At 38.5% G+C, this 25,494-nt stretch overlaps 1 protein-coding gene across 1 annotated transcript; it reads left to right on the forward strand.

Moving 5' to 3' along the window:
- The first annotated feature begins 13,844 nt into the window (after positions 1-13,844).
- LOC110452283 (ATP synthase subunit beta, mitochondrial) lies at positions 13,845-24,371 on the forward strand. Its single transcript, XM_021500702.1, has 10 exons — positions 13,845-13,997; positions 14,637-14,810; positions 15,485-15,659; positions 16,378-16,499; positions 17,602-17,786; positions 18,279-18,437; positions 19,670-19,792; positions 20,424-20,636; positions 22,358-22,559; positions 23,960-24,371. Exons 1-10 carry the CDS (start codon positions 13,880-13,882, stop codon positions 24,058-24,060), a joined length of 1,572 nt encoding a protein of 523 aa, XP_021356377.1. The 5' UTR covers positions 13,845-13,879; the 3' UTR covers positions 24,061-24,371.
- Positions 24,372-25,494: the final 1,123 nt, after the last annotated feature.

Consider the following 25,494-nt stretch of genomic DNA (forward strand, 5'->3'; position numbering starts at 1 on the left):
GTCCCCCCCCCCCCCCTACTTCGTTTGGGAGGACATAAAAATGATAAATAGCAGAGGAGATTATCCCCTTGTCGTACACCAGATTGTCGTACACCAGATTGTCGTACACCAGATTGTCGTACAACAGATTTTCACCAGATTGTCGTACCAGATTGTCACCAGATTGTCGTACACCAAATTGTCGTACACCAGATTGTCGTACACCAGATTGTCACCAGATTGTCACCAGATTGTCGCACCAGATTGTCACCAGATTGTCACCAGATTGTCTTACCAGATTGTCACCAGATTGTCACCAGATTGTCTTACCAGATTGTCACCAGATTGTCACCAGATTGTCGCCAGATTGTCGTACCAGATTGTCACCAGATTGTCACCAGATTGTCGTACACCAGATTGTCACCAGATTGTCGTGAACCAGATTGTCACCAGATTGTCACCAGACTGTCACCAGATTGTCGTACACCAGATTGTCACCAGATTGTAACCAGATTGTCGTACACCAGATTGTCACCAGATTGTCACAAGATTGTCGTACACCAGATTGTCACCAGATTATCACCAGACTGTCACCAGATTGTCGTACACAAGATAGTTGTACACCAAATTGTCGTACACCAGATTGTCGTACACCAGATGGTCGTACACCAGATTGTCGTACCAGATTGTCGTACACCAGATGGACGTACACCAGATTGTCGTACACCAGATTGTCGTACCAGATTGTCGTACACCAAATGGTCGTACACCAGATTGTCGTACACCAGATTGTCGTACACCAGATTGTCGTACCAGATTGTCGTACACCAGATGGTCGTACACCAGATTGTCGTACACCAGATTGTCACCAGATTGTCGTACACCAGATTGTAGTACACAAGATTGTAGTACACCAGATTGTCGTACACCAGATCATCGTACTATTTACACCCTTTAGGTCATCATTATGAACAGTACTATTTACACCCTTTAGGTCATCATTAAGAACAGTACTATTACACCCTTTAGGTCATCATTATGAACAGTACTATTAACACCCTTTAGGTAATCATTATGAACCGTACTATTTACACCCTTTAGGTCATCATTATGAACCGTACTCATTGCACCCTTTAGGTCATCATTATGAACAGTACTATTTATACCCTTTAGGTCATCATTAAGAACAGTACTATTACACCCTTTAGGTCATCATTATGAACAGTACTATTTACACCCTATAGGTCATCATTATGAACAGTACTATTTACACCCTTTAGGTCATCATTATGAACCGTACTATTTACACCCTTTAGGTCATCATTATGAACAGTACTATTGACACCCTTTAGGTAATCATTATGAACAGTACTATTTACACCCTTTAGGTCATCATTATGAACAGTACTATTTACATCCTTTAGGTCATCATTATGAACAGTACTATTTACACCCTTTAGGTAATCATTATGAACAGTACTATTTACACCCTTTAGGTAATCATTATTAACAGTCTGTTTATGCATTAATCAAAATCCAAAAATCTTTCGTTTTTTACATTGCATTTGACTGCACAGGTTTTGAAGAAATGTGTCACAAACAAAGTAACAAGCACATTTAGATAAAAAATTGACACGAGTTAATATACCGTATAAGTTCATTTACTATAGAAGTATCAAGCTTTTCTAAGGATTCGTCCTTTTTATCCTCACACCATTTAGGATGTGTTACAGTGTTACATGTATTGGACTTTTTATCGTCACACCATTTAGGACGTGTACATGTATTGGACTTTTTATCCTCACACCATTTAGGACGTGTTACAGTGTTACATGTATTGGACTCTTTATCGTCACACCATTTAGGACGTGTTACATGTATTGGACGTTTTATCCTCACACCATTTAGGACGTGTTACAGTGTTACATGTATTGGACGTTTTATCCTCACACCATTTAGGACGTGTTACAGTGTTACATGTATTGGACTTTTTATCCTCACACCATTTAGGACGTGTTACAGTGTTACATGTATTGGACGTTTTATCCTCACACCATTTAGGACGTGTTACAGTGTTACATGTATTGGACTTTTTATCCTCACACCATTTAGGACGTGTTACAGTGTTACATGTATTGGACTTTTTATCCTCACACCATTTAGGACGTGTTACAGTGTTACATGTATTGGACTTTTTATCCTCACACCATTTAGGACGTGTTACAGTGTTACATGTATTGGACGTTTTATCCTCACACCATTTAGGACGTGTTACAGTGTTACATGTATTGGACTTTTTATCCTCACACCATTTAGGACGTGTTACAGTGTTACATGTATTGGACGTTTTATCCTCACACCATTTAGGACGTGTTACAGTGTTACATGTATTGGACTTTTTATCCTCACACCATTTAGGACGTGTTACAGTGTTACATGTATTGGACGTTTTATCCTCACACCATTTAGGACGTGTTACAGTGTTACATGTATTGGACTTTTTATCCTCACACCATTTAGGACGTGTTACAGTGTTACATGTATTGGACGTTTTATCCTCACACCATTTAGGACGTGTTACAGTGTTACATGTATTGGACTTTTTATCCTCACACCATTTAGGACGTGTTACAGTGTTACATGTATTGGACTTTTTATCCTCACACCATTTAGGACGTGTTACAGTGTTACATGTATTGGACTTTTTATCCTCACACCATTTAGGACGTGTTACAGTGTTACATGTATTGGACGTTTTATCCTCACACCATTTAGGACGTGTTACAGTGTTACATGTATTGGACTTTTTATCCTCACACCATTTAGGACGTGTTACAGTGTTACATGTATTGGACTTTTTATCCTCACACCATTTAGGACGTGTTACAGTGTTACATGTATTGGACTTTTTATCCTCACACCATTTAGGACGTGTTACAGTGTTACATGTATTGGACGTTTTATCCTCACACCATTTAGGACGTGTTACAGTGTTACATGTATTGGACTTTTTATCCTCACACCATTTAGGACGTGTTACAGTGTTACATGTATTGGACTTTTTATCCTCACACCATTTAGGACGTGTTACAGTGTTACATGTATTGGACTTTTTATCCTCACACCATTTAGGACGTGTTACAGTGTTACATGTATTGGACGTTTTATCCTCACACCATTTAGGACGTGTTACAGTGTTACATGTATTGGACTTTTTATCCTCACACCATTTAGGACGTGTTACAGTGTTACATGTATTGGACTTTTTATCCTCACACCATTTAGGACGTGTTACAGTGTTACATGTATTGGACTTTTTATCCTCACACCATTTAGGACGTGTTACAGTGTTACATGTATTGGACGTTTTATCCTCACACCATTTAGGACGTGTTACATGTATTGGACGTTTTATCCTCACACCATTTAGGACGTGTTACAGTGTTACATGTATTGGACTGCACGTGTAACACTATTTACATTTAAAAAAACCTCGATGGAATAATGCACATCTGACATAATTGGATCAAACTCCGCCACAACAAATGAACAGAGAATATCAAACATGTTTGCAGAAACAATAGAATACTCAACAACGGATTTATCTTTACAAATAGTTTTACCATGATCAGCATCATTCCCAAACCTTCCGTTTAATATAAAAAAAAAAGATCATGTTTGTTACACAACTCAAGAAGTCGTTTGCCGTTACTATTACCCGGTTTGTGGGTGGCCTTGACTACACCTTGTCGGGTTGATATTAAAGTCACACAGCAAGTTTGAGGATGTAAACAAAATCAGCACAAAATAGCAAAGTCCAATTACGAGAAAATCTGGGGAAATAAATCATCAAGAAAATCTACAAGTAAACGCAGTCTACTAAAGCCTCGCTTACAGCTGTGGTGTTGCTGGTTGTTCTAAAACTAACATCAATAATCATAGATTAACATATAAGCTGAAAATCAACACATAAACACAAAACATAACACATTTTTTGTTCAAAGTACAGAATGTCTTAAATATAATAACACAAAATTCGTAGCAAACTTTGAACGGTTCACGAGACGAATAATGATATGGTTCGCGATAACAAGTACGGTTCACGAAAAATAAATAAAAGATAAATTCAATAAATAAAATGTAGAATATAAAATATGAATTATACAATTACAATCAGCTAATTGGTGCAATCCCATTCAAAACTAGTCGAAATATATGTGTACCCTAAAATCCAGGAGCTTCCTGGGGCTGGGTTAGGCCAGGGGCAGGGTTAAAAAACATAATCTTTTTATATTAACCCTAACCCAAACCTAACCCCCCTACATTAATATGAGCATGCGTCAATTTCTTTTAATTACGCCCCTGGCAATTACTTTTTGTATCACGGACTTAGATAGCAGGGATTGGCAACACCTCTTTCATTTCGCGTATCTATTGTATGTGACGGCCTGTGACCTCTCGCTGGATAGTCTCGTTCAACCAGAGGGCAGTACTAATGTTTTTACTTTCGTTTCCGGACATTATGTCAACGCCATTAAACATTTCAATGAATAATGAAATTAACGAAAAAAACTTACCTATCATAGACTTAGATCTAATTCCGTGCTTATATTAAACTTCACCGATGTTGTTCGTCAATGATGGCAGGGGAAGTAACTCGTGAAGGCTTATGTTCAAAACTCTCGGCTATTGTATCTGGCTATACGACCAAGACTGCCCATTTCATGTTATTTTACAATTCTATTTGATATTATTTATTGCCCGTTTGACATTATGAATTATTTATGTTATAAAAAATTGACATTTTTGGTCACAACTTGATGATAATTTTATCTTGTTTTTATTTTTCATGAATTAGAAATAATAGTAATATGACTTTTATCTATTTGTTACACTTTTGTAATTCAGTATACACAGTTTATCAACATTCAGTTATTGTTATATTCTATCATGAGTTAAAATAGTGCCTGTTAAAATTTTAAGTAAATGTTACATATTTTTTCAAAATACAAAGTAAACAAGCTAGGTTTGCACGTGTACGTGTCTTCACTGAGATAAATCGTCCAATTTCAAATTAAATTACGTCTGTTTGGCGATGATGAGTTGTTAGATGAAGGGTATGCATTAATGTTCTCCTGTACTCTAAATTTCGTTATCAACTCTCGAAGATTTGAATGAGTTTTACTTTTATTTCAATATATACCTCGTTTTCAGTGGCATTCTCTCTGGACTTTACCAACTCTCTTTGCCGCCTCTTTCCTACCATCCTCTATTTTGCGGATTTATGTAAAATGTAAAACATGCGCCCACATCCTTTATGAATTGGTTTTGTTTTCTCTCTTATTTCCGGGTAAGATGGAGCTGTCCAGGGTAAGATAGAGCTGTTCAGGGTAAGATAGCGCTGCCCAGTGTAAGATAGAGCTGTCCAGGGTAAGATAGAGATGTCCAGGGTGAGATAGAGCTGTCCAGGGTAAGATAGCGCTGTCCAGGGTAAGATAGCGCTGTCCAGGGGAAGATAGAGATGTCCAGGGTAAGATAGAGCTGTTCAGGGTAAGATAGCGCTGCACAGTGTAAGATAGAGCTGTCCAGGGTAAGATAGCGCTGTCCAGGGTAAGATGGCGCTGTCGATGGTAAGATAGCGCTGTCCAGGGGAAGATAGAGATGTCCAGGGTGAGATAGAGCTGTCCAGGGTAAGATAACGCTGTCCATGGTAAGATAGCGCTGTCCAGGGTAAGATAAAGCTGTCCAGGGGAAGATAGAGATGTCCAGGGTAAGATAGAACTGTCCAGGGTAAGATAGCGCTGTCCAGGGTAAGATGGCGCTGTCCATGGTAAGATAGCGCTGTCCAGGGTAAGATAGAGCTGTTCAGGGTAAGAAAGCGCTGCCCAGTGTAAGATAGAGCTGTCCATGGTAAGATAGAGATGTCCAGGGTGAGATAGAGCTGTCCAGGGTAAGATAAAGCTGTCCAGGGTAAGATAGCGCTGCCCAGGGTAAGATGTAGCTGTCCAGGGTGAGATAGAGATGTCCAGGGTAAGATAGAGATGTCCAGCGTGAGATAGAGCTGTCCAGGGTAAGATAGAGCTGTCCAGGGTAAGATAAAGCTGTCCAGGGTAAGATAGAGATGTCCAGGGTGAGATAGAGCTGTCCAGGGTAAGATAGAGATGTCCAGGGTAAGATAGAGCTGTCCAGGGTAAGATAGAGCTGTCCAGGGTAAGATAGAGCTGTCCAGGGTAAGATAGAGCTGTCCAGGGTAAGATAGAGCTGTCCAGGGTAAGATAGAGCTGTCCAGGGTAAGATAGAGCTGTCCAGGGTAAGATAGAGCTGTCCAGGGTAAGATAGAGCTGTCCAGGGTAAGATAGAGCTGTCCAGGGTAAGATAGAGCTGTCCAGGGTAAGATAGAGCTGTCCAGGGTAAGATAGAGCTGTCCAGGGTAAGATAGAGCTGTCCAGGGTAAGATAGAGCTGTCCAGGGTAAGATAGAGCTGTCCAGGGTAAGATAGAGCTGTCCAGGGTAAGATAGAGCTGTCCAGGGTAAGATAGAGCTGTCCAGGGTAAGATAGAGCTGTCCAGGGTAAGATAGAGCTGTCCAGGGTAAGATAGAGCTGTCCAGGGTAAGATAGAGCTGTCCAGGGTAAGATAGAGCTGTCCAGGGTAAGATAGAGCTGTCCAGGGTAAGATAGAGCTGTCCAGGGTAAGATAGAGCTGTCCAGGGTAAGATAGAGCTGTCCAGGGTAAGATAGAGCTGTCCAGGGTAAGATAGAGCTGTCCAGGGTAAGATAGAGCTGTCCAGGGTAAGATAGAGCTGTCCAGGGTAAGATAGAGCTGTCCAGGGTAAGATAGAGCTGTCCAGGGTAAGATAGAGCTGTCCAGGGTAAGATAGAGCTGTCCAGGGTAAGATAGAGCTGTCCAGGGTAAGATAGAGCTGTCCAGGGTAAGATAGAGCTGTCCAGGGTAAGATAGAGCTGTCCAGGGTAAGATAGAGCTGTCCAGGGTAAGATAGAGCTGTCCAGGGTAAGATAGAGCTGTCCAGGGTAAGATAGAGCTGTCCAGGGTAAGATAGAGCTGTCCAGGGTAAGATAGAGCTGTCCAGGGTAAGATAGAGCTGTCCAGGGTAAGATAGAGCTGTCCAGGGTAAGATAGAGCTGTCCAGGGTAAGATAGAGCTGTCCAGGGTAAGATAGAGCTGTCCAGGGTAAGATAGAGCTGTCCAGGGTAAGATAGAGCTGTCCAGGGTAAGATAGAGCTGTCCAGGGTAAGATAGAGCTGTCCAGGGTAAGATAGAGCTGTCCAGGGTAAGATAGAGCTGTCCAGGGTAAGATAGAGCTGTCCAGGGTAAGATAGAGCTGTCCAGGGTAAGATAGAGCTGTCCAGGGTAAGATAGAGCTGTCCAGGGTAAGATAGAGCTGTCCAGGGTAAGATAGAGCTGTCCAGGGTAAGATAGAGCTGTCCAGGGTAAGATAGAGCTGTCCAGGGTAAGATAGAGCTGTCCAGGGTAAGATAGAGCTGTCCAGGGTAAGATAGAGCTGTCCAGGGTAAGATAGAGCTGTCCAGGGTAAGATAGAGCTGTCCAGGGTAAGATAGAGCTGTCCAGGGTAAGATAGAGCTGTCCAGGGTAAGATAGAGCTGTCCAGGGTAAGATAGAGCTGTCCAGGGTAAGATAGAGCTGTCCAGGGTAAGATAGAGCTGTCCAGGGTAAGATAGAGCTGTCCAGGGTAAGATAGAGCTGTCCAGGGTAAGATAGAGCTGTCCAGGGTAAGATAGAGCTGTCCAGGGTAAGATAGAGCTGTCCAGGGTAAGATAGAGCTGTCCAGGGTAAGATAGAGCTGTCCAGGGTAAGATAGAGCTGTCCAGGGTAAGATAGAGCTGTCCAGGGTAAGATAGAGCTGTCCAGGGTAAGATAGAGCTGTCCAGGGTAAGATAGAGCTGTCCAGGGTAAGATAGAGCTGTCCAGGGTAAGATAGAGCTGTCCAGGGTAAGATAGAGCTGTCCAGGGTAAGATAGAGCTGTCCAGGGTAAGATAGAGCTGTCCAGGGTAAGATAGAGCTGTCCAGGGTAAGATAGAGCTGTCCAGGGTAAGATAGAGCTGTCCAGGGTAAGATAGAGCTGTCCAGGGTAAGATAGAGCTGTCCAGGGTAAGATAGAGCTGTCCAGGGTAAGATAGAGCTGTCCAGGGTAAGATAGAGCTGTCCAGGGTAAGATAGAGCTGTCCAGGGTAAGATAGAGCTGTCCAGGGTAAGATAGAGCTGTCCAGGGTAAGATAGAGCTGTCCAGGGTAAGATAGAGCTGTCCAGGGTAAGATAGAGCTGTCCAGGGTAAGATAGAGCTGTCCAGGGTAAGATAGAGCTGTCCAGGGTAAGATAGAGCTGTCCAGGGTAAGATAGAGCTGTCCAGGGTAAGATAGAGCTGTCCAGGGTAAGATAGAGCTGTCCAGGGTAAGATAGAGCTGTCCAGGGTAAGATAGAGCTGTCCAGGGTAAGATAGAGCTGTCCAGGGTAAGATAGAGCTGTCCAGGGTAAGATAGAGCTGTCCAGGGTAAGATAGAGCTGTCCAGGGTAAGATAGAGCTGTCCAGGGTAAGATAGAGCTGTCCAGGGTAAGATAGAGCTGTCCAGGGTAAGATAGAGCTGTCCAGGGTAAGATAGAGCTGTCCAGGGTAAGATAGAGCTGTCCAGGGTAAGATAGAGCTGTCCAGGGTAAGATAGAGCTGTCCAGGGTAAGATAGAGCTGTCCAGGGTAAGATAGAGCTGTCCAGGGTAAGATAGAGCTGTCCAGGGTAAGATAGAGCTGTCCAGGGTAAGATAGAGCTGTCCAGGGTAAGATAGAGCTGTCCAGGGTAAGATAGAGCTGTCCAGGGTAAGATAGAGCTGTCCAGGGTAAGATAGAGCTGTCCAGGGTAAGATAGAGCTGTCCAGGGTAAGATAGAGCTGTCCAGGGTAAGATAGAGCTGTCCAGGGTAAGATAGAGCTGTCCAGGGTAAGATAGAGATGTCCAGGGTAAGATAGAGCTGTCCAGGGTAAGATATAACACAGAAAAAGAAAGTATACATATCCCAGGTTTCTAAGTGATTGGGAGTGCCTACAAAGGCCCCCGGGATATATATATAAAAATAGTGTTAATATATGAACAGCATTAAATGTGATCACAGATAAGAAGTATTCAGAATAGGTAAATAAACGACATAGTTAATAGTGAATGAATACTTGTATATCACACAAGAATTACTTAGGACTTAGGATTAAAACACTATGAAGTGGAATATACATACAATGCTAATATAGCAAAGAATAAAAATTGACAGAATATACACTAGTATAGTGTGAATTAAAAGTGATACCGAAATCAATTAACAAAATTTATCAAGTTTTGTAAACAAAAAATGCTTTAGAATATATGGAATTAAAATACAAATAAGATAAGGGTAAAGGGTAAGGGTATCCAGAGTAAGATAGAGCTGTCCAGTGTAAGATAGAACTGTCCAGGGTAAGATAGAACTGTCCAGGGTAAGATAGAACTGTCCATGGTAAGATAGAACTGTCCAGGGTAAGATAACGCTGTCCAGGGTAAGATAGAACTGTCCAGGGTAAGATAGAACTGTCCAGTGTAAGATAGAACTGTCCAGGGTAAATTTCTATCTAATACCCCATTTCACGTGACGTGACGTGACAATGGCTCAAAAATGACGTAACGTCACGAATTAGGAATTGCCGATGCGTAAAAGGCGACGTGATGAAATTAAACCCGTTTACGATATATTTACCGTATATGTTAGAAAGAAGAAATTAAGTTTTCTGCGCAAAATCTGTTTGCAAATATGGGGTATGCTAAGTCTCGCTGACAGGTTCATTTTCGTTGAAAAAGCTAAGGAGAAAGTTGATATTTTCAAAATGGTATCCAGTCCAAACGCATTTTCATGGTTTCTGAGCTTCATCTGGTAGTTGGAATGAGAGAACAATACTCTGCCATGCCCTGGGGTGTAGGGTTTTTCAAATTGTATAAACCCCCAGGCTTTGTCGAGGGTTTTGCCAAATTTGAAAGTCTCTACACCCCTTGAATGTTCCTATCTTACACCCCTGGGCATGAAAAAGTCTTATAATATTATACTGTAAGTACAAAAAAGAAATGAATTAACTTTACATTAAAAATTCTGATCCCTATCCCGTCTTGCTCTATCTACGTAAGGCAGTTACGTATTCTTGTATCTTAAGTATATTACCACATTTGCAATCACTTCCCTTTTGATATTGTTAAATATTATTTGCATCATTACTAAAATATGTATGTCGTAACTTTAATCGGAGTAAATTAAACATGCCAACGTTGGGTATTCTATACAAATATTATCAAAAAATTGTCATAAATACGAAATAACACCAGTGAGGTAGTAACACTAAATACGAAAAACACCAGTGAGGTTGTAACACTAAATACAAAATAACACCAGTGAAGTTGTAACATTAAATACGAAATAACACTAGTGAGGTTGTAACACTAAGTACGAAATAACACCAGTGTGGTTGTAACACTAAATACAAAATAACACCAGTGAGGTTGTAACACTAAATACGAAATAACACTAGTGAGGTTGTAACACTAAATACGAAATAACACCAGTGTGGTTGTAACATTAAATACGAAATAACACCAGTGAGGTTGTAACATTAAATACGAAATAACACCAGTGAGGTTGTAACACTAAATACAAAATAACACCAGTGAGGTTGTAACACTAAATACAAAATAACAGTAATCGGTTACATCATACTTTAGTTTGATGTCATTTTATTTGACCCCTTGTTATTCATTTAAGTGTATCAAAGAGTAGTTAAAAAGGAGTTTGAATAGAGGACAGGTACTTACAGTAATTAACATCTTCAATGGTTTGGGAGAGACGTGTTTGTGAATCCAGAAGATGAACGCTATGTTATATATTAAACAACAGATTATAGAATTTACTTACAGCAGTCGACGTAGATACAGATAACTCTAGAACGTCATCAATGTCAGGCATCATTCGTATAGTGACAACGACACAAATCAAAAGAAACGAGAACTCATTTAATTAATTATCCGTCATATATTGCACCGAACACTTGTAAATGTTTTCTCAGTTTACACAATATAGTGACAACGACATAAATTAAAAAAAACGAGAATTTATTTAGTTAATTATCCGTCATATATTGCACCAAACACTTGTAAATGTTTTCTCAGTTTACACAGACTGACTCATGTTTATGTAAGGATTGTATGAAGGAGAACACTTTGCCGCAGGTTGTGCACTGATATTGACGTTTCTGCGCATGGACATTGGAATGTTCTTTGAGATATTTGACAGCTTTGAAATGTTTTCCACATTCTTCGCAAACAAACACGCGTCCTGAGGACAACTTATGCCCTCTAAGAATGTTCTTGGACTTGAAGTCTTTGCTGCATTTGTCACATTTGTAAGGCCTATCTCCTGTGTGAGCATTAACATGAGCCTCAAATGGTTCCTTCTGGTTGTATCCTTTGCCGCAGAAGTCACATATATATTTAAAACTATTTGTGTGTGTTAATTTATGGTGCTGCAAGCTTCTCCTTAAACCAAATGTTTTTTTCACAAGTGTCGCAAGGTAGTTTTACCCCATGCGTTCAATGTTTCCATGTTCTGTCAGTTGTGCCTTGTCTCTGATGAACGACTTGTCACACTTCCCACAACTAAACATTCACTCATCCGTGTGCATTTTTGAATGCCTCTTCAAACTGTACTTTTGTGTGAACGACTTGGAACACACATCACAAATCCAACCAGTTTGGTTTCCATTTTGAGTTTCAATTTGCTGCACTTCATCTGTTGTTGGTTTGGCTGCAGGTTCAGTTGGTTTGGCTGCAGGTTCAGTTGGTTTGGCTGTAGGTTCAGTTGGTTTGGCTGCAGGGTCAGTTGGTTTGGCTGCAGGTTCAGTTGGTTTGGCTGGAGGTTCAGTTGGTTTGGCTGCAGGTTCAGTTGGTTTGGCTGCAGGTTCAGTTGGTTTGGCTGTAGGTTCATTTGGTTTGGCTGTAGGTTCAGTTGGTTTGGCTGTAGGTTCAGTTTGTTTGGCTGTAGGGTCAGTTGGTTTGGCTGCAGGTTCAGTTGGTTTGGCTGGAGGTTCAGTTGGTTTGGCTGCAGGTTCAGTTGGTTTGGCTGTAGGTTCAGTTGGTTTGGCTGTAGGGTCAGTTGGTTTGGCTGCATGTTCACATGCCGTCACATTGAAATACAGCAGAAAGGATATATGTAAAAAAAAAATCAGTGAAATGTAGCTTATAGTCGGTGAATTTACTATTACTGGTAGATGATGATATTTTCATAATCTACTTGAAGTTGATATCTACCTGTCTGTATCTCATGAAGACTATTTCAATTTTATTTAATTGTAATAGTTGATCTGCATGAATATTCAGGATTCATTTTTCATTTTTTTTTCAAATTTACACTGTATTAAAAATTAAGTTTTGAATATATACATATATATGATAAATAACAGTATATAAAAACTTAAAAACATTGAAATATCTATAAATACCACTCGGTTATCGATATACTTTTTTCTATTACAGTATATATGATAAGATATATTCTAATTTTTGCAAATTTAAAAAAAAAAAAAATAATAATAAGTTAGAATCACATACTTATAAAAATACAGCATAAGTTGTTGAAATATACTCTTAAGCACACCTAACAAACTTGCATCTTGTCGCAGTTGAATTTCTGAGATACTTACTACTTTATTAGGCTAAATATTTTAATAACTTCGCTTATGTCCTTTAAAATAAATATTCATTTGAATTTTTAGTCTTACGCGTAAAATTAATGGCAACCATTTTTTTTGTCAGAAAAATTAATGATGACACTGGAATCTGATGTGAAACTGAGCTCTGCCTGATATCAAAACAAAATATCATTCGGCTATTATAACCTGAAAATATTTTTAATTTCTTATTACTTTAGTCCTTGTTGCAATAATGCAATTACCATTGAATGGAAAAGGTAATAATCATTATAATTTTAAGGCATGCTATATAGGAAGTCTGTAAGTAAATGAGCATTTTGCTGACTTTGGAATGTAAGGGCCTGTCAAACAAGTCATTAAGGGAAGTAACTCGACCGCTGACAAAAAATACTTGCGCCCGATAGAGGCGGAATACGAACACGGCCTCCACCCCATACAGCCGTCGCTTTCAAAAACGCACAGAACGGCGAAATACGTCGTTATATCAACTATTACGTTTTCTTGTGCTATTTGAACATAAAAACTAATCGTATGTAGACAAAAAATGGTGCATGGCTTTCTATTCTAAGATTACATCATTGTTACAACTGATTTGCTGACACATTTATTGATTTATAAGTATTTTTGCAAAAAGTGATCCGATTTGGGTACCGCCTCCTTACATATACGGTGTTCAATTTTGGATACTCCCACCCTAGAGTTCGGAAGGTCCCGGGTTCGAGCCCAGGTATGACCTTTGCATTTCTCTTTCTCCTATTACATATACAAAACCGTTTTAAACTTTATAATCACCTGCCGTTTATCTTTTTGAAAATACATCTTGTTTGTATTGTTTAAATACTAAGATAACTATTGCTTATTATTTTTTAAATATAAATAAATATATATTTCAAGCGGAAATCAATAATGTAGTATAATCATTTAGTAGACTATTTCGTCATCAGTGCCAGATGATTTTCAACACGTGGACGGTTATAACAGAGGAACAGAACAACATTGACACAAACAGTTTTTTCGTTTTATACTATATATTTTTTCAAAGAAACGGACTATAACCATCTTAGTTTCCGTAGTTGAGAACAAATTTGAAATACACTATATTCTATCCCATAGTCCAATAGAAGTCACGTGATCATCGTCCTTACCCTGCCGCCATGATGCATGCTGTACGGAGAGCATGTTGCGGAACTTTGAAAGCCACAAAATGTGGCTTTTCGGTTCCAACAGCAACACATTCAGCTGTAAGAGCAGTACCAAGCTTCTTCACAACTCGTAAGTCATTTTGTTAAAGTCCACAAAACTCGAAGTTCGAAGATAAACTTTGTTAAAAAATGCCGGTGTCCGCAAAAACTTGCCGGGCCTCCGTTGCAATGTTGTTGTCCTTGACTCTCCATAAAGGTTACTTTACTTTCCTGTGTGTTTTTTTCTTATTTAGCCAATGGAACTGTAAAGTATGCCAGCCTATTGATTGTGTCGGTTCCTTCTTGGTTAAAAGACCACATATTTTGCTTTTACAGGTTCTACTTGTTTGTACTTGACGTGTTCTGCAGAGGTCACAGTCCGTACATGCTTTGATTAGAAATACAGTAATCAAATTTTGAGTTTTGACAGCAAAATCTTGCATCAGCGTTGCTCGGCTCTAATGAAATTAAGTGAATAATGCATGCGTAGTCATGGTGCGAGAGAAAAGACAACGTATTTCAAAGTCAAATGACAACTAAAAGTTCTTGATCACGACAAGTCTTCAAAATTGAAGCTTCAATGTTATAAACTTGGTTCAAGTTGTGAATAAATTTCAACGATCGAGAAAAACTTATATTGATCATGGAAAATATTATATGCAGTGTGAATGTAGATACAAACTTCTTGCATAAATACAAGAATCAATCCTTGTTTAACCTTGTTATGCAGGGGATTATGCAGCAGAGGCTGCTAAGGCCACCAGCACAATATCTGGAAAAGTTGTAGCAGTCATTGGTGCTGTGGTGGATGTCCAGTTTGATGATGATCTACCGCCAATTCTCAATGCCTTGGAGGTGGAGAACCGATCACCAAGGCTTATTCTCGAGGTCGCTCAGCATTTAGGTAATCTAAGGGTCCCAATAGTTTTCATTGTCTGAGAACAAGCTCATATAATAAGCCCATCATGCTTTTCTTGGAAAAATATCTTAATGTTTTGCAAGTAAAAAAATCTGCAACTCTTATCCTTTGAAGTTTATGTACTTTTCACTTTTTGGAAGAACCTATTTTTTCATTTGAAGTGTAACTTGTGAGCTGTGATTATAATTTAAGTTATGATGCCATCTTTCGGGTCAGATTCACGAATGATGAGACTTATCCGTGTACTGAACTCCTGTATTGTTAAATATCATGAATGTCAACCAAGATATCCAAGTTGCAGTGTTCACTTTCACTAAGTTTTAAAACAGCAGTTAATTTTGAAAAATAGACATATATTATATATTTAAGCTCCTTTGTGAAATTTATTGTCTTTCAATTATTATTACACATATTTTCTTTATTTCATACTAAATATGAAAGTAAAATTCTCTTGATGAAGGTCTGGTTTATCAGAATTCAGTAGGTCTATATAAGATTTTAAGTCTCGTAGACCTATTGTCTATAGTTGGTAGATCCTAAATTCTAAGACTGCTTATAATAAGGTATACATATGAAAGCAGGAACTCCAAATTTTATTTATGTTTGCCAAATTCAGGTTAGAATGATGCAAAATTGAAATGTTTTTTCTGTGCTGTCAGGGGAGAACACGGTACGAACAATTGCTATGGATGGTACAGAGGGTCTGGTGCGTGGCACTGTCTGTCAGGATATCGGCTCCCCTATCAGGATCCCTGTAGGCCCTGCCACACTTGGTCGAATCATGAATGTCATCGGAGAGCCCATTGACGAGAGGGGCCCCTTCAATACAAAGCAGTAAGCATTTAGCAGGTCGGGGGAAACCGCTAACTTGCGTATAATACACAAACTCGCCTACTATACGCCAATAGGGGTATGGATTTGTTACTAAAAATAGCCAAAATCACTTTAACTTTTTCAAATTGTTTGTCCAAGTCGCAATTATTCAGTCATCAAACATAATACAAATGCAAAAATAAACTTTATTTGCATGTGGGAAAGTACCAAAAATAAATGCAATTTTTAATAATATCTTGCAAAAGTTACTGTTAAAACTACGTGGGTTATTTTTAGTAACAAATCCATACTCCAACTTGCGTATAATAGGCGAGTTTGCGTATTAAATGCAAGTTGGTGGTTTTCCCCAGCCTGTTTGGTTGTTAACGTGATGGATATGTAGGTTTCCTATGGTCTTTTCCATTATTTTGAGACTGATCAGTAAAACAAGATGGTCACCAGGCATCCAACAGAACAAGAGAGAAGAGAAACAATCAAACTTAAAAATAACCATGTCTTTTCTTGTTCACCGACTTGCATGTAGGAGGACGGTTTCACAAACAAGTTGCTTATTGTTGGATAATATAAAGAATCTTAACAGACATGCCAGGATATATCTTGTATGTGAATTTTATATTTATATCTTATTTTGCGTAATACATGCTGTGAACAAGTTGTGATTTTAGGAATGGTTCTATAGGTTCATCAAGGAACTAAAAGTATTGATGTTTGGTTTCAGCTTTGCATCAATTCACGCTGAAGCACCTGACTTTGTGGAGATGAGTGTAACACAGGAAATTTTGGAGACAGGAATCAAAGTGGTAGACTTGCTCGCTCCATATGCCAAGGGAGGAAAAATTGGTAAGATATAAAGGGCTCTGTGTAAGCTTGTGTACCAGATAATAAACAAGTTTAGTTGACATTTAAATCCTTTATTTAGTGACGTGTGATTAGATGTTGGTGGTCAAGATTTAAGGGTCAGAAGTCACACCTAACCACTTTAGAAGTTAAAAGCTTGAATTTAGTGCAGATACATTATCTTTGGGGAAAATGTAACACTTTGATAAGTCATCAGTATACATTATCTTTGGGGAAAATGTAACACTTTGATAAGTCATCAGGATACATTATCTTTGGGGAAAATGTAACACTTTGATAAGTCATCAGGATACATTATCTTTGGGGAAAATGTAACACTTTGATAAGTCATCAGGATACATTATCTTTGGGGAAAATGTAACACTTTGATAAGTCATCAGGATACATTATCTTTGGGGAAAATGTAACACTTTGATAAGTCATCAGGATACATTATCTTTGGGGAAAATGTAACACTTTGATAAGTCATCAGGATACATTATCTTTGGGGAAAATGTAACACTTTGATAAGTCATCAGGATACATTATCTTTGGGGAAAATGTAACACTTTGATAAGTCATCAGGATACATTATCTTTGGGGAAAATGTAACACTTTGATAAGTCATCAGGATACATTATCTTTGGGGAAAATGTAACACTTTGATAAGTCATCAGGATACATTATCTTTGGGGAAAATGTAACACTTTGATAAGTCATCAGTATACATTATCTTTGGGGAAAATGTAACACTTTGATAAGTCATCAGTATACATTATCTTTGGGGAAAATGTAACACTTTGATAAGTCATCAGGATACATTATCTTTGGGGAAAATGTAACACTTTGATAAGTCATCAGGATACATTATCTTTGGGGAAAATGTAACACTTTGATAAGTCATCAGGAGAGCCAAAGTGCAAAAAAATCAATTTGTTTTCAAAAAATTCTCAACAGCAGTATGTATTGAAATAGTATTTACCTAGATGTAAAGGTTAAGTATAATTTTATGATTTCAAGTCGCGATCATCATGAGGAAGATGCATGCTTTGAGGACAAATGTTAAAGTGTTGCCTAGACGATTAAACCTATTGTCTATTCACAGGTCTGTTCGGAGGTGCTGGAGTCGGAAAGACAGTACTTATCATGGAACTGATCAACAACGTTGCCAAAGCTCACGGTGGTTACTCTGTGTTCGCTGGGGTAGGAGAGAGAACTCGTGAAGGAAACGATCTGTACCACGAAATGATCACATCCAAAGTCATCAGTCTGACTGATGATTCCTCCAAGGTTGGTTGTGGTGTAGGAAGCTGTGTGGCTGTTCAAATCATATCAGCATAGGATATAACGATAAGAATTGAAAAGGAGGCTGATATTTCCCGGTATATTAAGAGATCAGACTAAATCAGTCATTCACCATTCATACATTTTGCATGATGAACTTTGGATTCCTGAGAATCTGAAACTAAATCAAGGATTGGCTTTGGAATATACTCCAACCATAGAAACTTGATACCCGAGTGCTAGCATGTAAACAGTCGAATCGATGAAATGCTTAATCCAAGAATGACCTCGGAGTCGGCCTCCACCATTAGTCTCTAGGTTGAACCATGGAATTGGTTGGGATCTCCACCCTATAACAATATATATATGTACATGATAGATTGCTTTTGATACACATATGCTGCCAGAATTGGTGACAGAACCGGTACCTACCTTGTGGCCTCAATTTTAAATGTGGATCACACAATCCTTGCAACTGATGATGGTGTTGTATTGCAGGTATCGCTGGTCTACGGTCAGATGAATGAGCCCCCAGGTGCCCGTGCTCGTGTGGCCCTGACAGGTCTGACTGTTGCCGAGTATTTCCGTGATCAGGAGGGACAGGACGTACTGCTCTTCATTGACAACATTTTCAGATTCACACAGGCAGGCTCAGAGGTAAAACATTGGATATTTGTAGATCTATACAAGCACAAAACAGTTAAATTGTCAACAGCTATTTGGATTGCCACATAATTCATCTGATATATAAATCTAAATCTCTGATAGCACAAACTTGTATCAGAACTGAAACTTTTATGTGTAGTGTCTTGGCTCCATCTCAATACTCGGGGCCCAAACAAATAAAAAAATACATTGCACTTTACTTTTTTATTGGAACATCACCAATTTCTGGATTTTAGCAACATGTTGGTTATACTAACAACATCAGAATTTTCAATCTTTTAAATGAAAGGAGACATTACTACTGGTTGTTCTTATACCAACTTGTCTGGGCTGTAAATATTAAATCAATTATGTATGCCTGTTGAACTGGAATAAGGTCATAGTGACCTTTACCTTAAAGTCTGGGGTCAAAATATTTGCAAAATTTTCAGTGAACTTTTGTTTAAGTGTAAGTATATAGCATAGCTTTCAAAACCTAACCAAAATTGTTAAGACAGCATAAAATGAACAAGAATAATTTAAAGTTCAATGGAAAAGGATTTTTAAACCTTATTTGTGTTGATGTAACTTTTCTATTCTATAAAAATGCATATTTGCAAATGAGGGCAGTTAGAGAAATAAGCATATTGGACGGGTGTGATGTGTTTATTCAGAGATCCAAGCACCTATCAGATATTTAGAGTGATTTAATGTCAGGAATGGTAGGCAGATCTGGTTTTAACCCCACCACCATGGTGCCTCCTACCTCCTCTATACGATAAATTATGGAATAGCCCAAAGAGGATATTCATGTTTTTTGTTCACAAAATCATATTTCTAGTTAGTTTAGTAAGTATGTGTAAAGGCCTAAATCTAACTGCCATGTTTTGCATTCTTTTGTCAATTAGTAGCTTGGCATCCTCATTTAGGTAATGATGCTGAATAATGTCTTTGATTTATCTACCTAAAATTTACATCTTAAGATAAATTTCACAGAGATTTTCTAAAACAAATGAAGCAGAAACAGTGGCTTAACATTGATTTAAATTTTAATATTGTTATTCCGGAACGTTCCACATATTTGTTGGCATATTGCTTCATATGTGCATCACAATTACACCAGACTGAATTGAAATATTCAGATATTTTAATTTAAGGTAGTTTTGAAATTTTATTTGAGTAAAAGCCATTTTGAAGTTGGTGATTACCTGTTTGTTTATGTGACCAATGATAATTTTGTTTAGGTGTCTGCCTTGCTGGGACGTATCCCGTCCGCTGTAGGCTACCAGCCCACACTAGCCACAGACATGGGTACCATGCAGGAGAGAATCACCACTACAAGGAAGGGCTCCATCACCTCAGTACAGGTAATTTAGCCGCCTACTGATACTGTAGTTCTGTGGGTCTCATCAAGACTGAAGTTCAATAGTAGCTTTACATTGGAGTTTACTTTGTATTTTCATACACAATTTTTGGACCGAAGAGAAAAAGTATACAGCTTTTATATATTATCGAAGTGAAGTTTCTAGTAATAGACGAAGGATGTTTAAGTTGTGATCAAACTGTGATTTGACAGAAATAAATGGCAGACAGTTCCATATTATCTATCTTGTGTACCCATTTTAAGACAACAACTTGATATATGTTTATTACAAATGAAAACGTAAGGCAAACAGTATATTCGAAAACCAGAAATTTCTTTATTTTGTTTCTTATTAGTATTGCCTTTATTCTTGGTAAGTCAGGTGTTTCATGGCAAGTAAGGTTGTACCAAGCATATAATTAACTTGTGGCCTTACCAAAAGAAATGGCCATGTCCTGCATGCTATTGCTAGAGAATTGTTTGGGTTTAAAGTTAGAAAAAAAAATGGGCATACTGATCATGAGTGTAGGAATATCATTATCAACATGGTGCAATGGAAGAACATATTTTCTCTAAAATTGCATTGGAAAATTAAAAAAAATTGATATGGAGTTTTGAATACTGCTGTGTTTTAGGCTATTTATGTGCCTGCTGACGATTTAACCGATCCTGCTCCTGCCACGACCTTCGCCCATTTGGATGCCACCACTGTGTTGTCCCGAGGTATTTCTGAACTGGGTATCTACCCTGCTGTGGATCCCCTCGACTCCATCTCTCGTATCCTGGATGCCAACGTGGTGGGAGAGGAGCATTACGTTGTTGCCCGTGCCGTACAAAAAGTGTTGCAGGTGATGATTTCTTGTCAAGTGTATCTTACATCCAAAATATATTGTGATCTCTAACTTAATTGTAATACCACTTTGGTCAGACAATTATAGATAATCAGGCTAACAAAGTGTTGTGCCTTAAATATGTAAAATTGTGCAGTTGGTCTATGGACTCTGGTTTAATTTTATATGCTTGTCAACATATTTGACAGTGTATTACAGAATGGGGAGCACCCATTCATCTGGCTATGCACACTTGGCTTCTACAAATTACTAGCTTCAATATCATCCTATTTGTTTAAACTCGGCAAACATATAAAACATGAAGACTGAGGCTTTAATAGTTTGAAGTGAGCATATTTTCTCATAATTAGTTGGCATATTGCACTCTGGTCAACAGTTCCCATTGATTTTATATTTACATTTGCATGGCATTGTCACTATATAGGCTATTTGAAAGCTGTGTCGTTGATAGAACTTATTAAAAAAATGAAAAAATTCTGACAAGACAAGGTCTACAATATCGTACAAAATGCACATCGGTTGAAATAACCAATGTCGGCAATGGAAACAATTTTAACACTCCTGCATCTTATTAGAAATATCGTCTGTTACACTGCACTGATCAACAGGGGTGCGTTACAATAGTTTTTGGTTTCCTGAGTTTCTGACGACATGTCAAATAACGAGGTTGTTGTAGAATCTACCAACTGTAGTCGGGTTCCATGACAATCAACAAATAAATTCACGCCTAGATTCTTCACAAATTCAAACTTTTCTCTCTGCTCATTCAACTTCCAAAAATAACTCCCTCATGGAGGGCAAGGTCGGTTTCACTATGTTCACTGTATTTATCCATGCGCAAAATTTGTTCTGGGGGGAAATCAAATAATTTCAAATCTAACTTTCAGCTTGCATTTCTATTGATAAACTTAAATCACCCTATATACATATCATACACAATTGTATTAATACTGAATTGTGGAATAAAATTGAAGTGTTTGTAAAAATATCAAAGTACTACTTTGTTTGCCAATCAGCACGCGACAATCGCTGTTCCAACTATTGAACTAATTTGTGTGGACTGTCGATAAGGCGGGAATTTTAAATTGAAAAAGAACATTAAAGGCAGAGAAACACAAATATAAGTATGCATTATGATGTTTGCTTGCAAAGCTGTGTCATTCAAATAGATCATAAATACCATACAAAAACAGTTCAATGCTTAATTATTACCAGATTCTGATGAAACAAAGTCAAAAAAAATTTAACATGACGGAATTTGGATGGAACTTAAATCAATATTTGTACTGTAAAAAGTGGCAAAGGCCATGTTTACATTGAGTGAAATTTGTCTGCAAATTAGAATCCCCCAGAAATTTCTTTGATTTTACTCTTCAAGTTGAATTGATTACGAGTAAAGGGAGGCTATACTTTAAGATTAAAGAAAAAAATGAAGGACATATGACAGATTTCATTCATTAAATTTAATACAAGAATGTGTCAAAAGAGTTTCAAAAGGCAGTCTCCTTATGAAAGCTTAGAAATCTGCCAGTTTAAGATAAACAAGATAACCAACCATCACTCATTGGAGAATCTTATGTATCAATTATCTCAATTACTGGGAAAGGTCATGTTGATGTCTGGACTTGTCACTATAGAAAATGTAATATTAAAGAAGAATATAAATCTGAAGATAACAGAATTTGTCACATTTTAAATTGAAACTATTGTGTTTTCAGGACTACAAGTCCCTTCAGGATATCATTGCTATTCTGGGTATGGATGAGTTGTCTGAAGATGACAAGATGACTGTGATCAGGGCCCGTAAGATGCAGAAGTTCCTGTCACAGCCCTTCCAGGTGGCAGAGGTTTTCACAGGCCAGGAGGGCAAATATGTACCACTCACAGAGACCATCAAGGGATTCAAGGACATTTTAGCTGGTATGGTGTTCGTGACACACACATACACAAAGATATACCAATCCATGCTCTCATTAGTTTCGTGAATACAATGAAGCTATTACTATTGGTTAACACCGTGCACAACTTGCTTGTGGGCTATCCCAGAAATAAACCTGTATAGAAGGGAGGGGCTGGAAGAGGTATTTATAAACCTGTAGAGAGGGGAGGGGCTGGAAGAGACATTAATAAACCTGTATAGAAGGGAGGGGCTGGAAGAGACATTTATAAACCTGTATGGAAGGGAGCGGCTGGGAGAGACATCTATAAACCTGATAGAAGGGAGCGGCTGGGAGAGACATCTATAAACCTGTATAGAAGGGAGGGGCTGGAAGAGACATCTATAAACCTGTATAGAAGGGATGGACTGGAAGAGACATCTATAAACCTGTATAGTGGGGAGGGGCTGGAAGAGACATCTATAAACCTGTATAGAAGGGAGGGGCTGGAAGAGACATCTATAAACCTGTATAGTGGGGAGGGGCTGGAAGAGACATCTATAAACCTGTATAGTGGGGAGGGGCTGGAAGAGACATCTATAAACCTGTATAGAAGGGAGGGGCTGGAAGAGACATCTATAAACCTGTATAGTGGGGAGGGGCTGGAAGAGACATCTATAAACCTGTATATTGGGGAGGGGCTGGAAGAGACATTAATAAACCTGTATAGAAGGGAGGGGCTGGAAGAGACACCTGTAAACTTTTATAGAAGGGAGGGGCTGGAAGAGACACCTGTAAACTTTTATAGAAGGGAGGGGCTGGAAGAGACACCTGTAAACTTTTATAGAAGGGAAGGGCTGGAAGAGACACCTGTAAACTTGTATAGAAGGGAGGGGCTGGAAGAGACATTTATCAACCTGTAAAGAAGGGAGGGGCTGGAAGAGACATTAATAAACCTGTATAGAAGGGAGGGGCTGGAAGAGACACCTGTAAACTTTTATAGAAGGGAGGGGCTGGAAGAGACATCTATAAGCCTGTATAGAGGGGAGGGACTGGAAGAGACACCTGTGCACTTTTATAGAAGGGAGGGGCTGGAATAGACATTTATAAACCTGTGTGGAGTATTAACAAAAAAATGATCATCCTTGGGGTATGGGGACTTAATATAAACATAGGGTGCAATCAATGTTATGTTAACCAAGTGACCAGGGGTCTTGTAAGGATAGGGCCTGACATAAATTAAGGATGTTCCTTGGAGGGGAATATAAAGTTGAAAAAGAGACGACTATGTTTGTAATACAATAAGGATAGTGATTGGGACTTCTATTACCCGACATTGAGTTTTATTGGATTAACTGATTCAACAAGGTTCTGTTGTATGTGGTATCAGTGATGTTGTTTAGTGTTTGCAGAATATTAAAGCTGTGTAATTCTGTTTTACAGGAAAGTATGACCACTTACCTGAGGTGGCCTTCTACCTGGTGGGATCTATTGAAGAGGTGGTAGCCAAGGCAGACAGACTGGCTGAGGAACAGTCCTCCTAATTGGGCAGTAACATAGACCATTTAATATAATATACTGTATCAGAAGCTGAATGTGTGTGTGATGAATACTTATCAACAAGACCAGTGAGGAAATGTTTTGGCTGTTCGTAACATGGAAGTCGGAATAGTTGAAAGTACTTTGGTGATAATTCTAAAGGATGTGTTTTTTGTTTTAAAAAAGAAAGAAAACATAGTGCTGTTTGTCTAGGTGAATGAGTTTACCAGTTTCAGGTTGTGTACAAAGGGACGTTTTTTTAACCTAACATGTCCCTCTGTCATACAAGTTGAAATAAAAAAGGTGTTTAAATCTAGAGATGATTTTGTTATTATGTTTATTTGCCCACCATCATAGATGGTGGTCTATACAAATTGCTTTGTCTGTGGTCCAGTGTCTGTCAATCAGCAAGTTCCTATGGGGTCGATTGAAGATTAAATATGGAAATTACACTGAAAGTGTATTCCTGATAATTACAGTTGGAAGTTTGATACCTCTCTTTCTGACTGAGTATTGGACAGATCCCTTATATACCACTGTATTATGATGGAACGTAAAATGACTTGGGGAACATCTGTCTAAACTTTGGTTCCCACAAGATGACTTGCATAAATATTATTCGATTTTGATGAAACTTTGCTTACATGTACATTATAGGAAGACGGAGACTAATCCTTGCATGATTAATTAGGATACTGCACTGATTGGTTGATTGTTTCTGCACAATAACTTGACAAATATGACCGGATTCAGGGGAAACTGTCAATATTTATATTATATACAATGACATCCTATATCAAAAAAACCCATCTTTTTCGACTTTTAAAGAACCAGTGAATGGAATTTTTTGAAACTTTGTCAAAATTATCCTTTGTGGAAGAGGGTGTTAAATTGTAAAATTGCAATTCCTGCCCCAACCACGGGCCAGGGTGGGCTCTTCAAGGCTAGGGTTAGTAGTGGTAGCAGAATGTCGGGGCCCCTCAGATTTACAACAATCAAATACAATATAATCATCATAGATAGAAAGGTCCTTCGGTGCTTAAACTAAATTGTACAAGTAATTCATTACCCCTGGGTCATCTGCTCTTCTTTCCGTAGGGGGTAAAGTTTACTATAGTGTTTATAAGGAAATAACACTTGGGTATATTTCCCAGGGCTGAGGGGTAGGTCCCAAATCTGTGAAATTTTCAAAATCGATCTCTGACCGAGATGTATGAGAATTAGATACCCTATATTGATAGAAAGGTGTGTAGGTGCACTAATTAAGTTGTAAGTTTCATTACTCAAAGGTCATCGGCTCCCCTTATAGTAAAATTTACAATAGTTCATATAGGAAAATTACACTTTAGGGTATATTTAGTCTGTTTTTAAACTAGGTTGGAATAATTATGAGGAGATTGCAATTAAATGGTATGAAAAAATAGTTGCCTGCCCCCCCC

The sequence above is a fragment of the Mizuhopecten yessoensis genome, unplaced genomic scaffold, assembly GCF_002113885.1.
Source record: "Mizuhopecten yessoensis strain PY_sf001 unplaced genomic scaffold, ASM211388v2 scaffold6523, whole genome shotgun sequence".
Classification (NCBI taxonomy): Eukaryota; Metazoa; Mollusca; class Bivalvia; order Pectinida; family Pectinidae; genus Mizuhopecten; species Mizuhopecten yessoensis.

Excerpts from the sequence above, each read along its gene's own strand:
- LOC110452283 (XM_021500702.1), top strand. The coding sequence starts at position 13,880 with ATGATGCATGCTGTACGGAGAGCATGTTGCGGAACTTTGAAAGCCACA. Across the intron at positions 15,660-16,377 it reads GGCCCCTTCAATACAAAGCA|CTTTGCATCAATTCACGCTG; the intron begins GTAAGCATTTAG and ends GTTTGGTTTCAG. Across the intron at positions 22,560-23,959 it reads ATTCAAGGACATTTTAGCTG|GAAAGTATGACCACTTACCT; the intron begins GTATGGTGTTCG and ends TCTGTTTTACAG.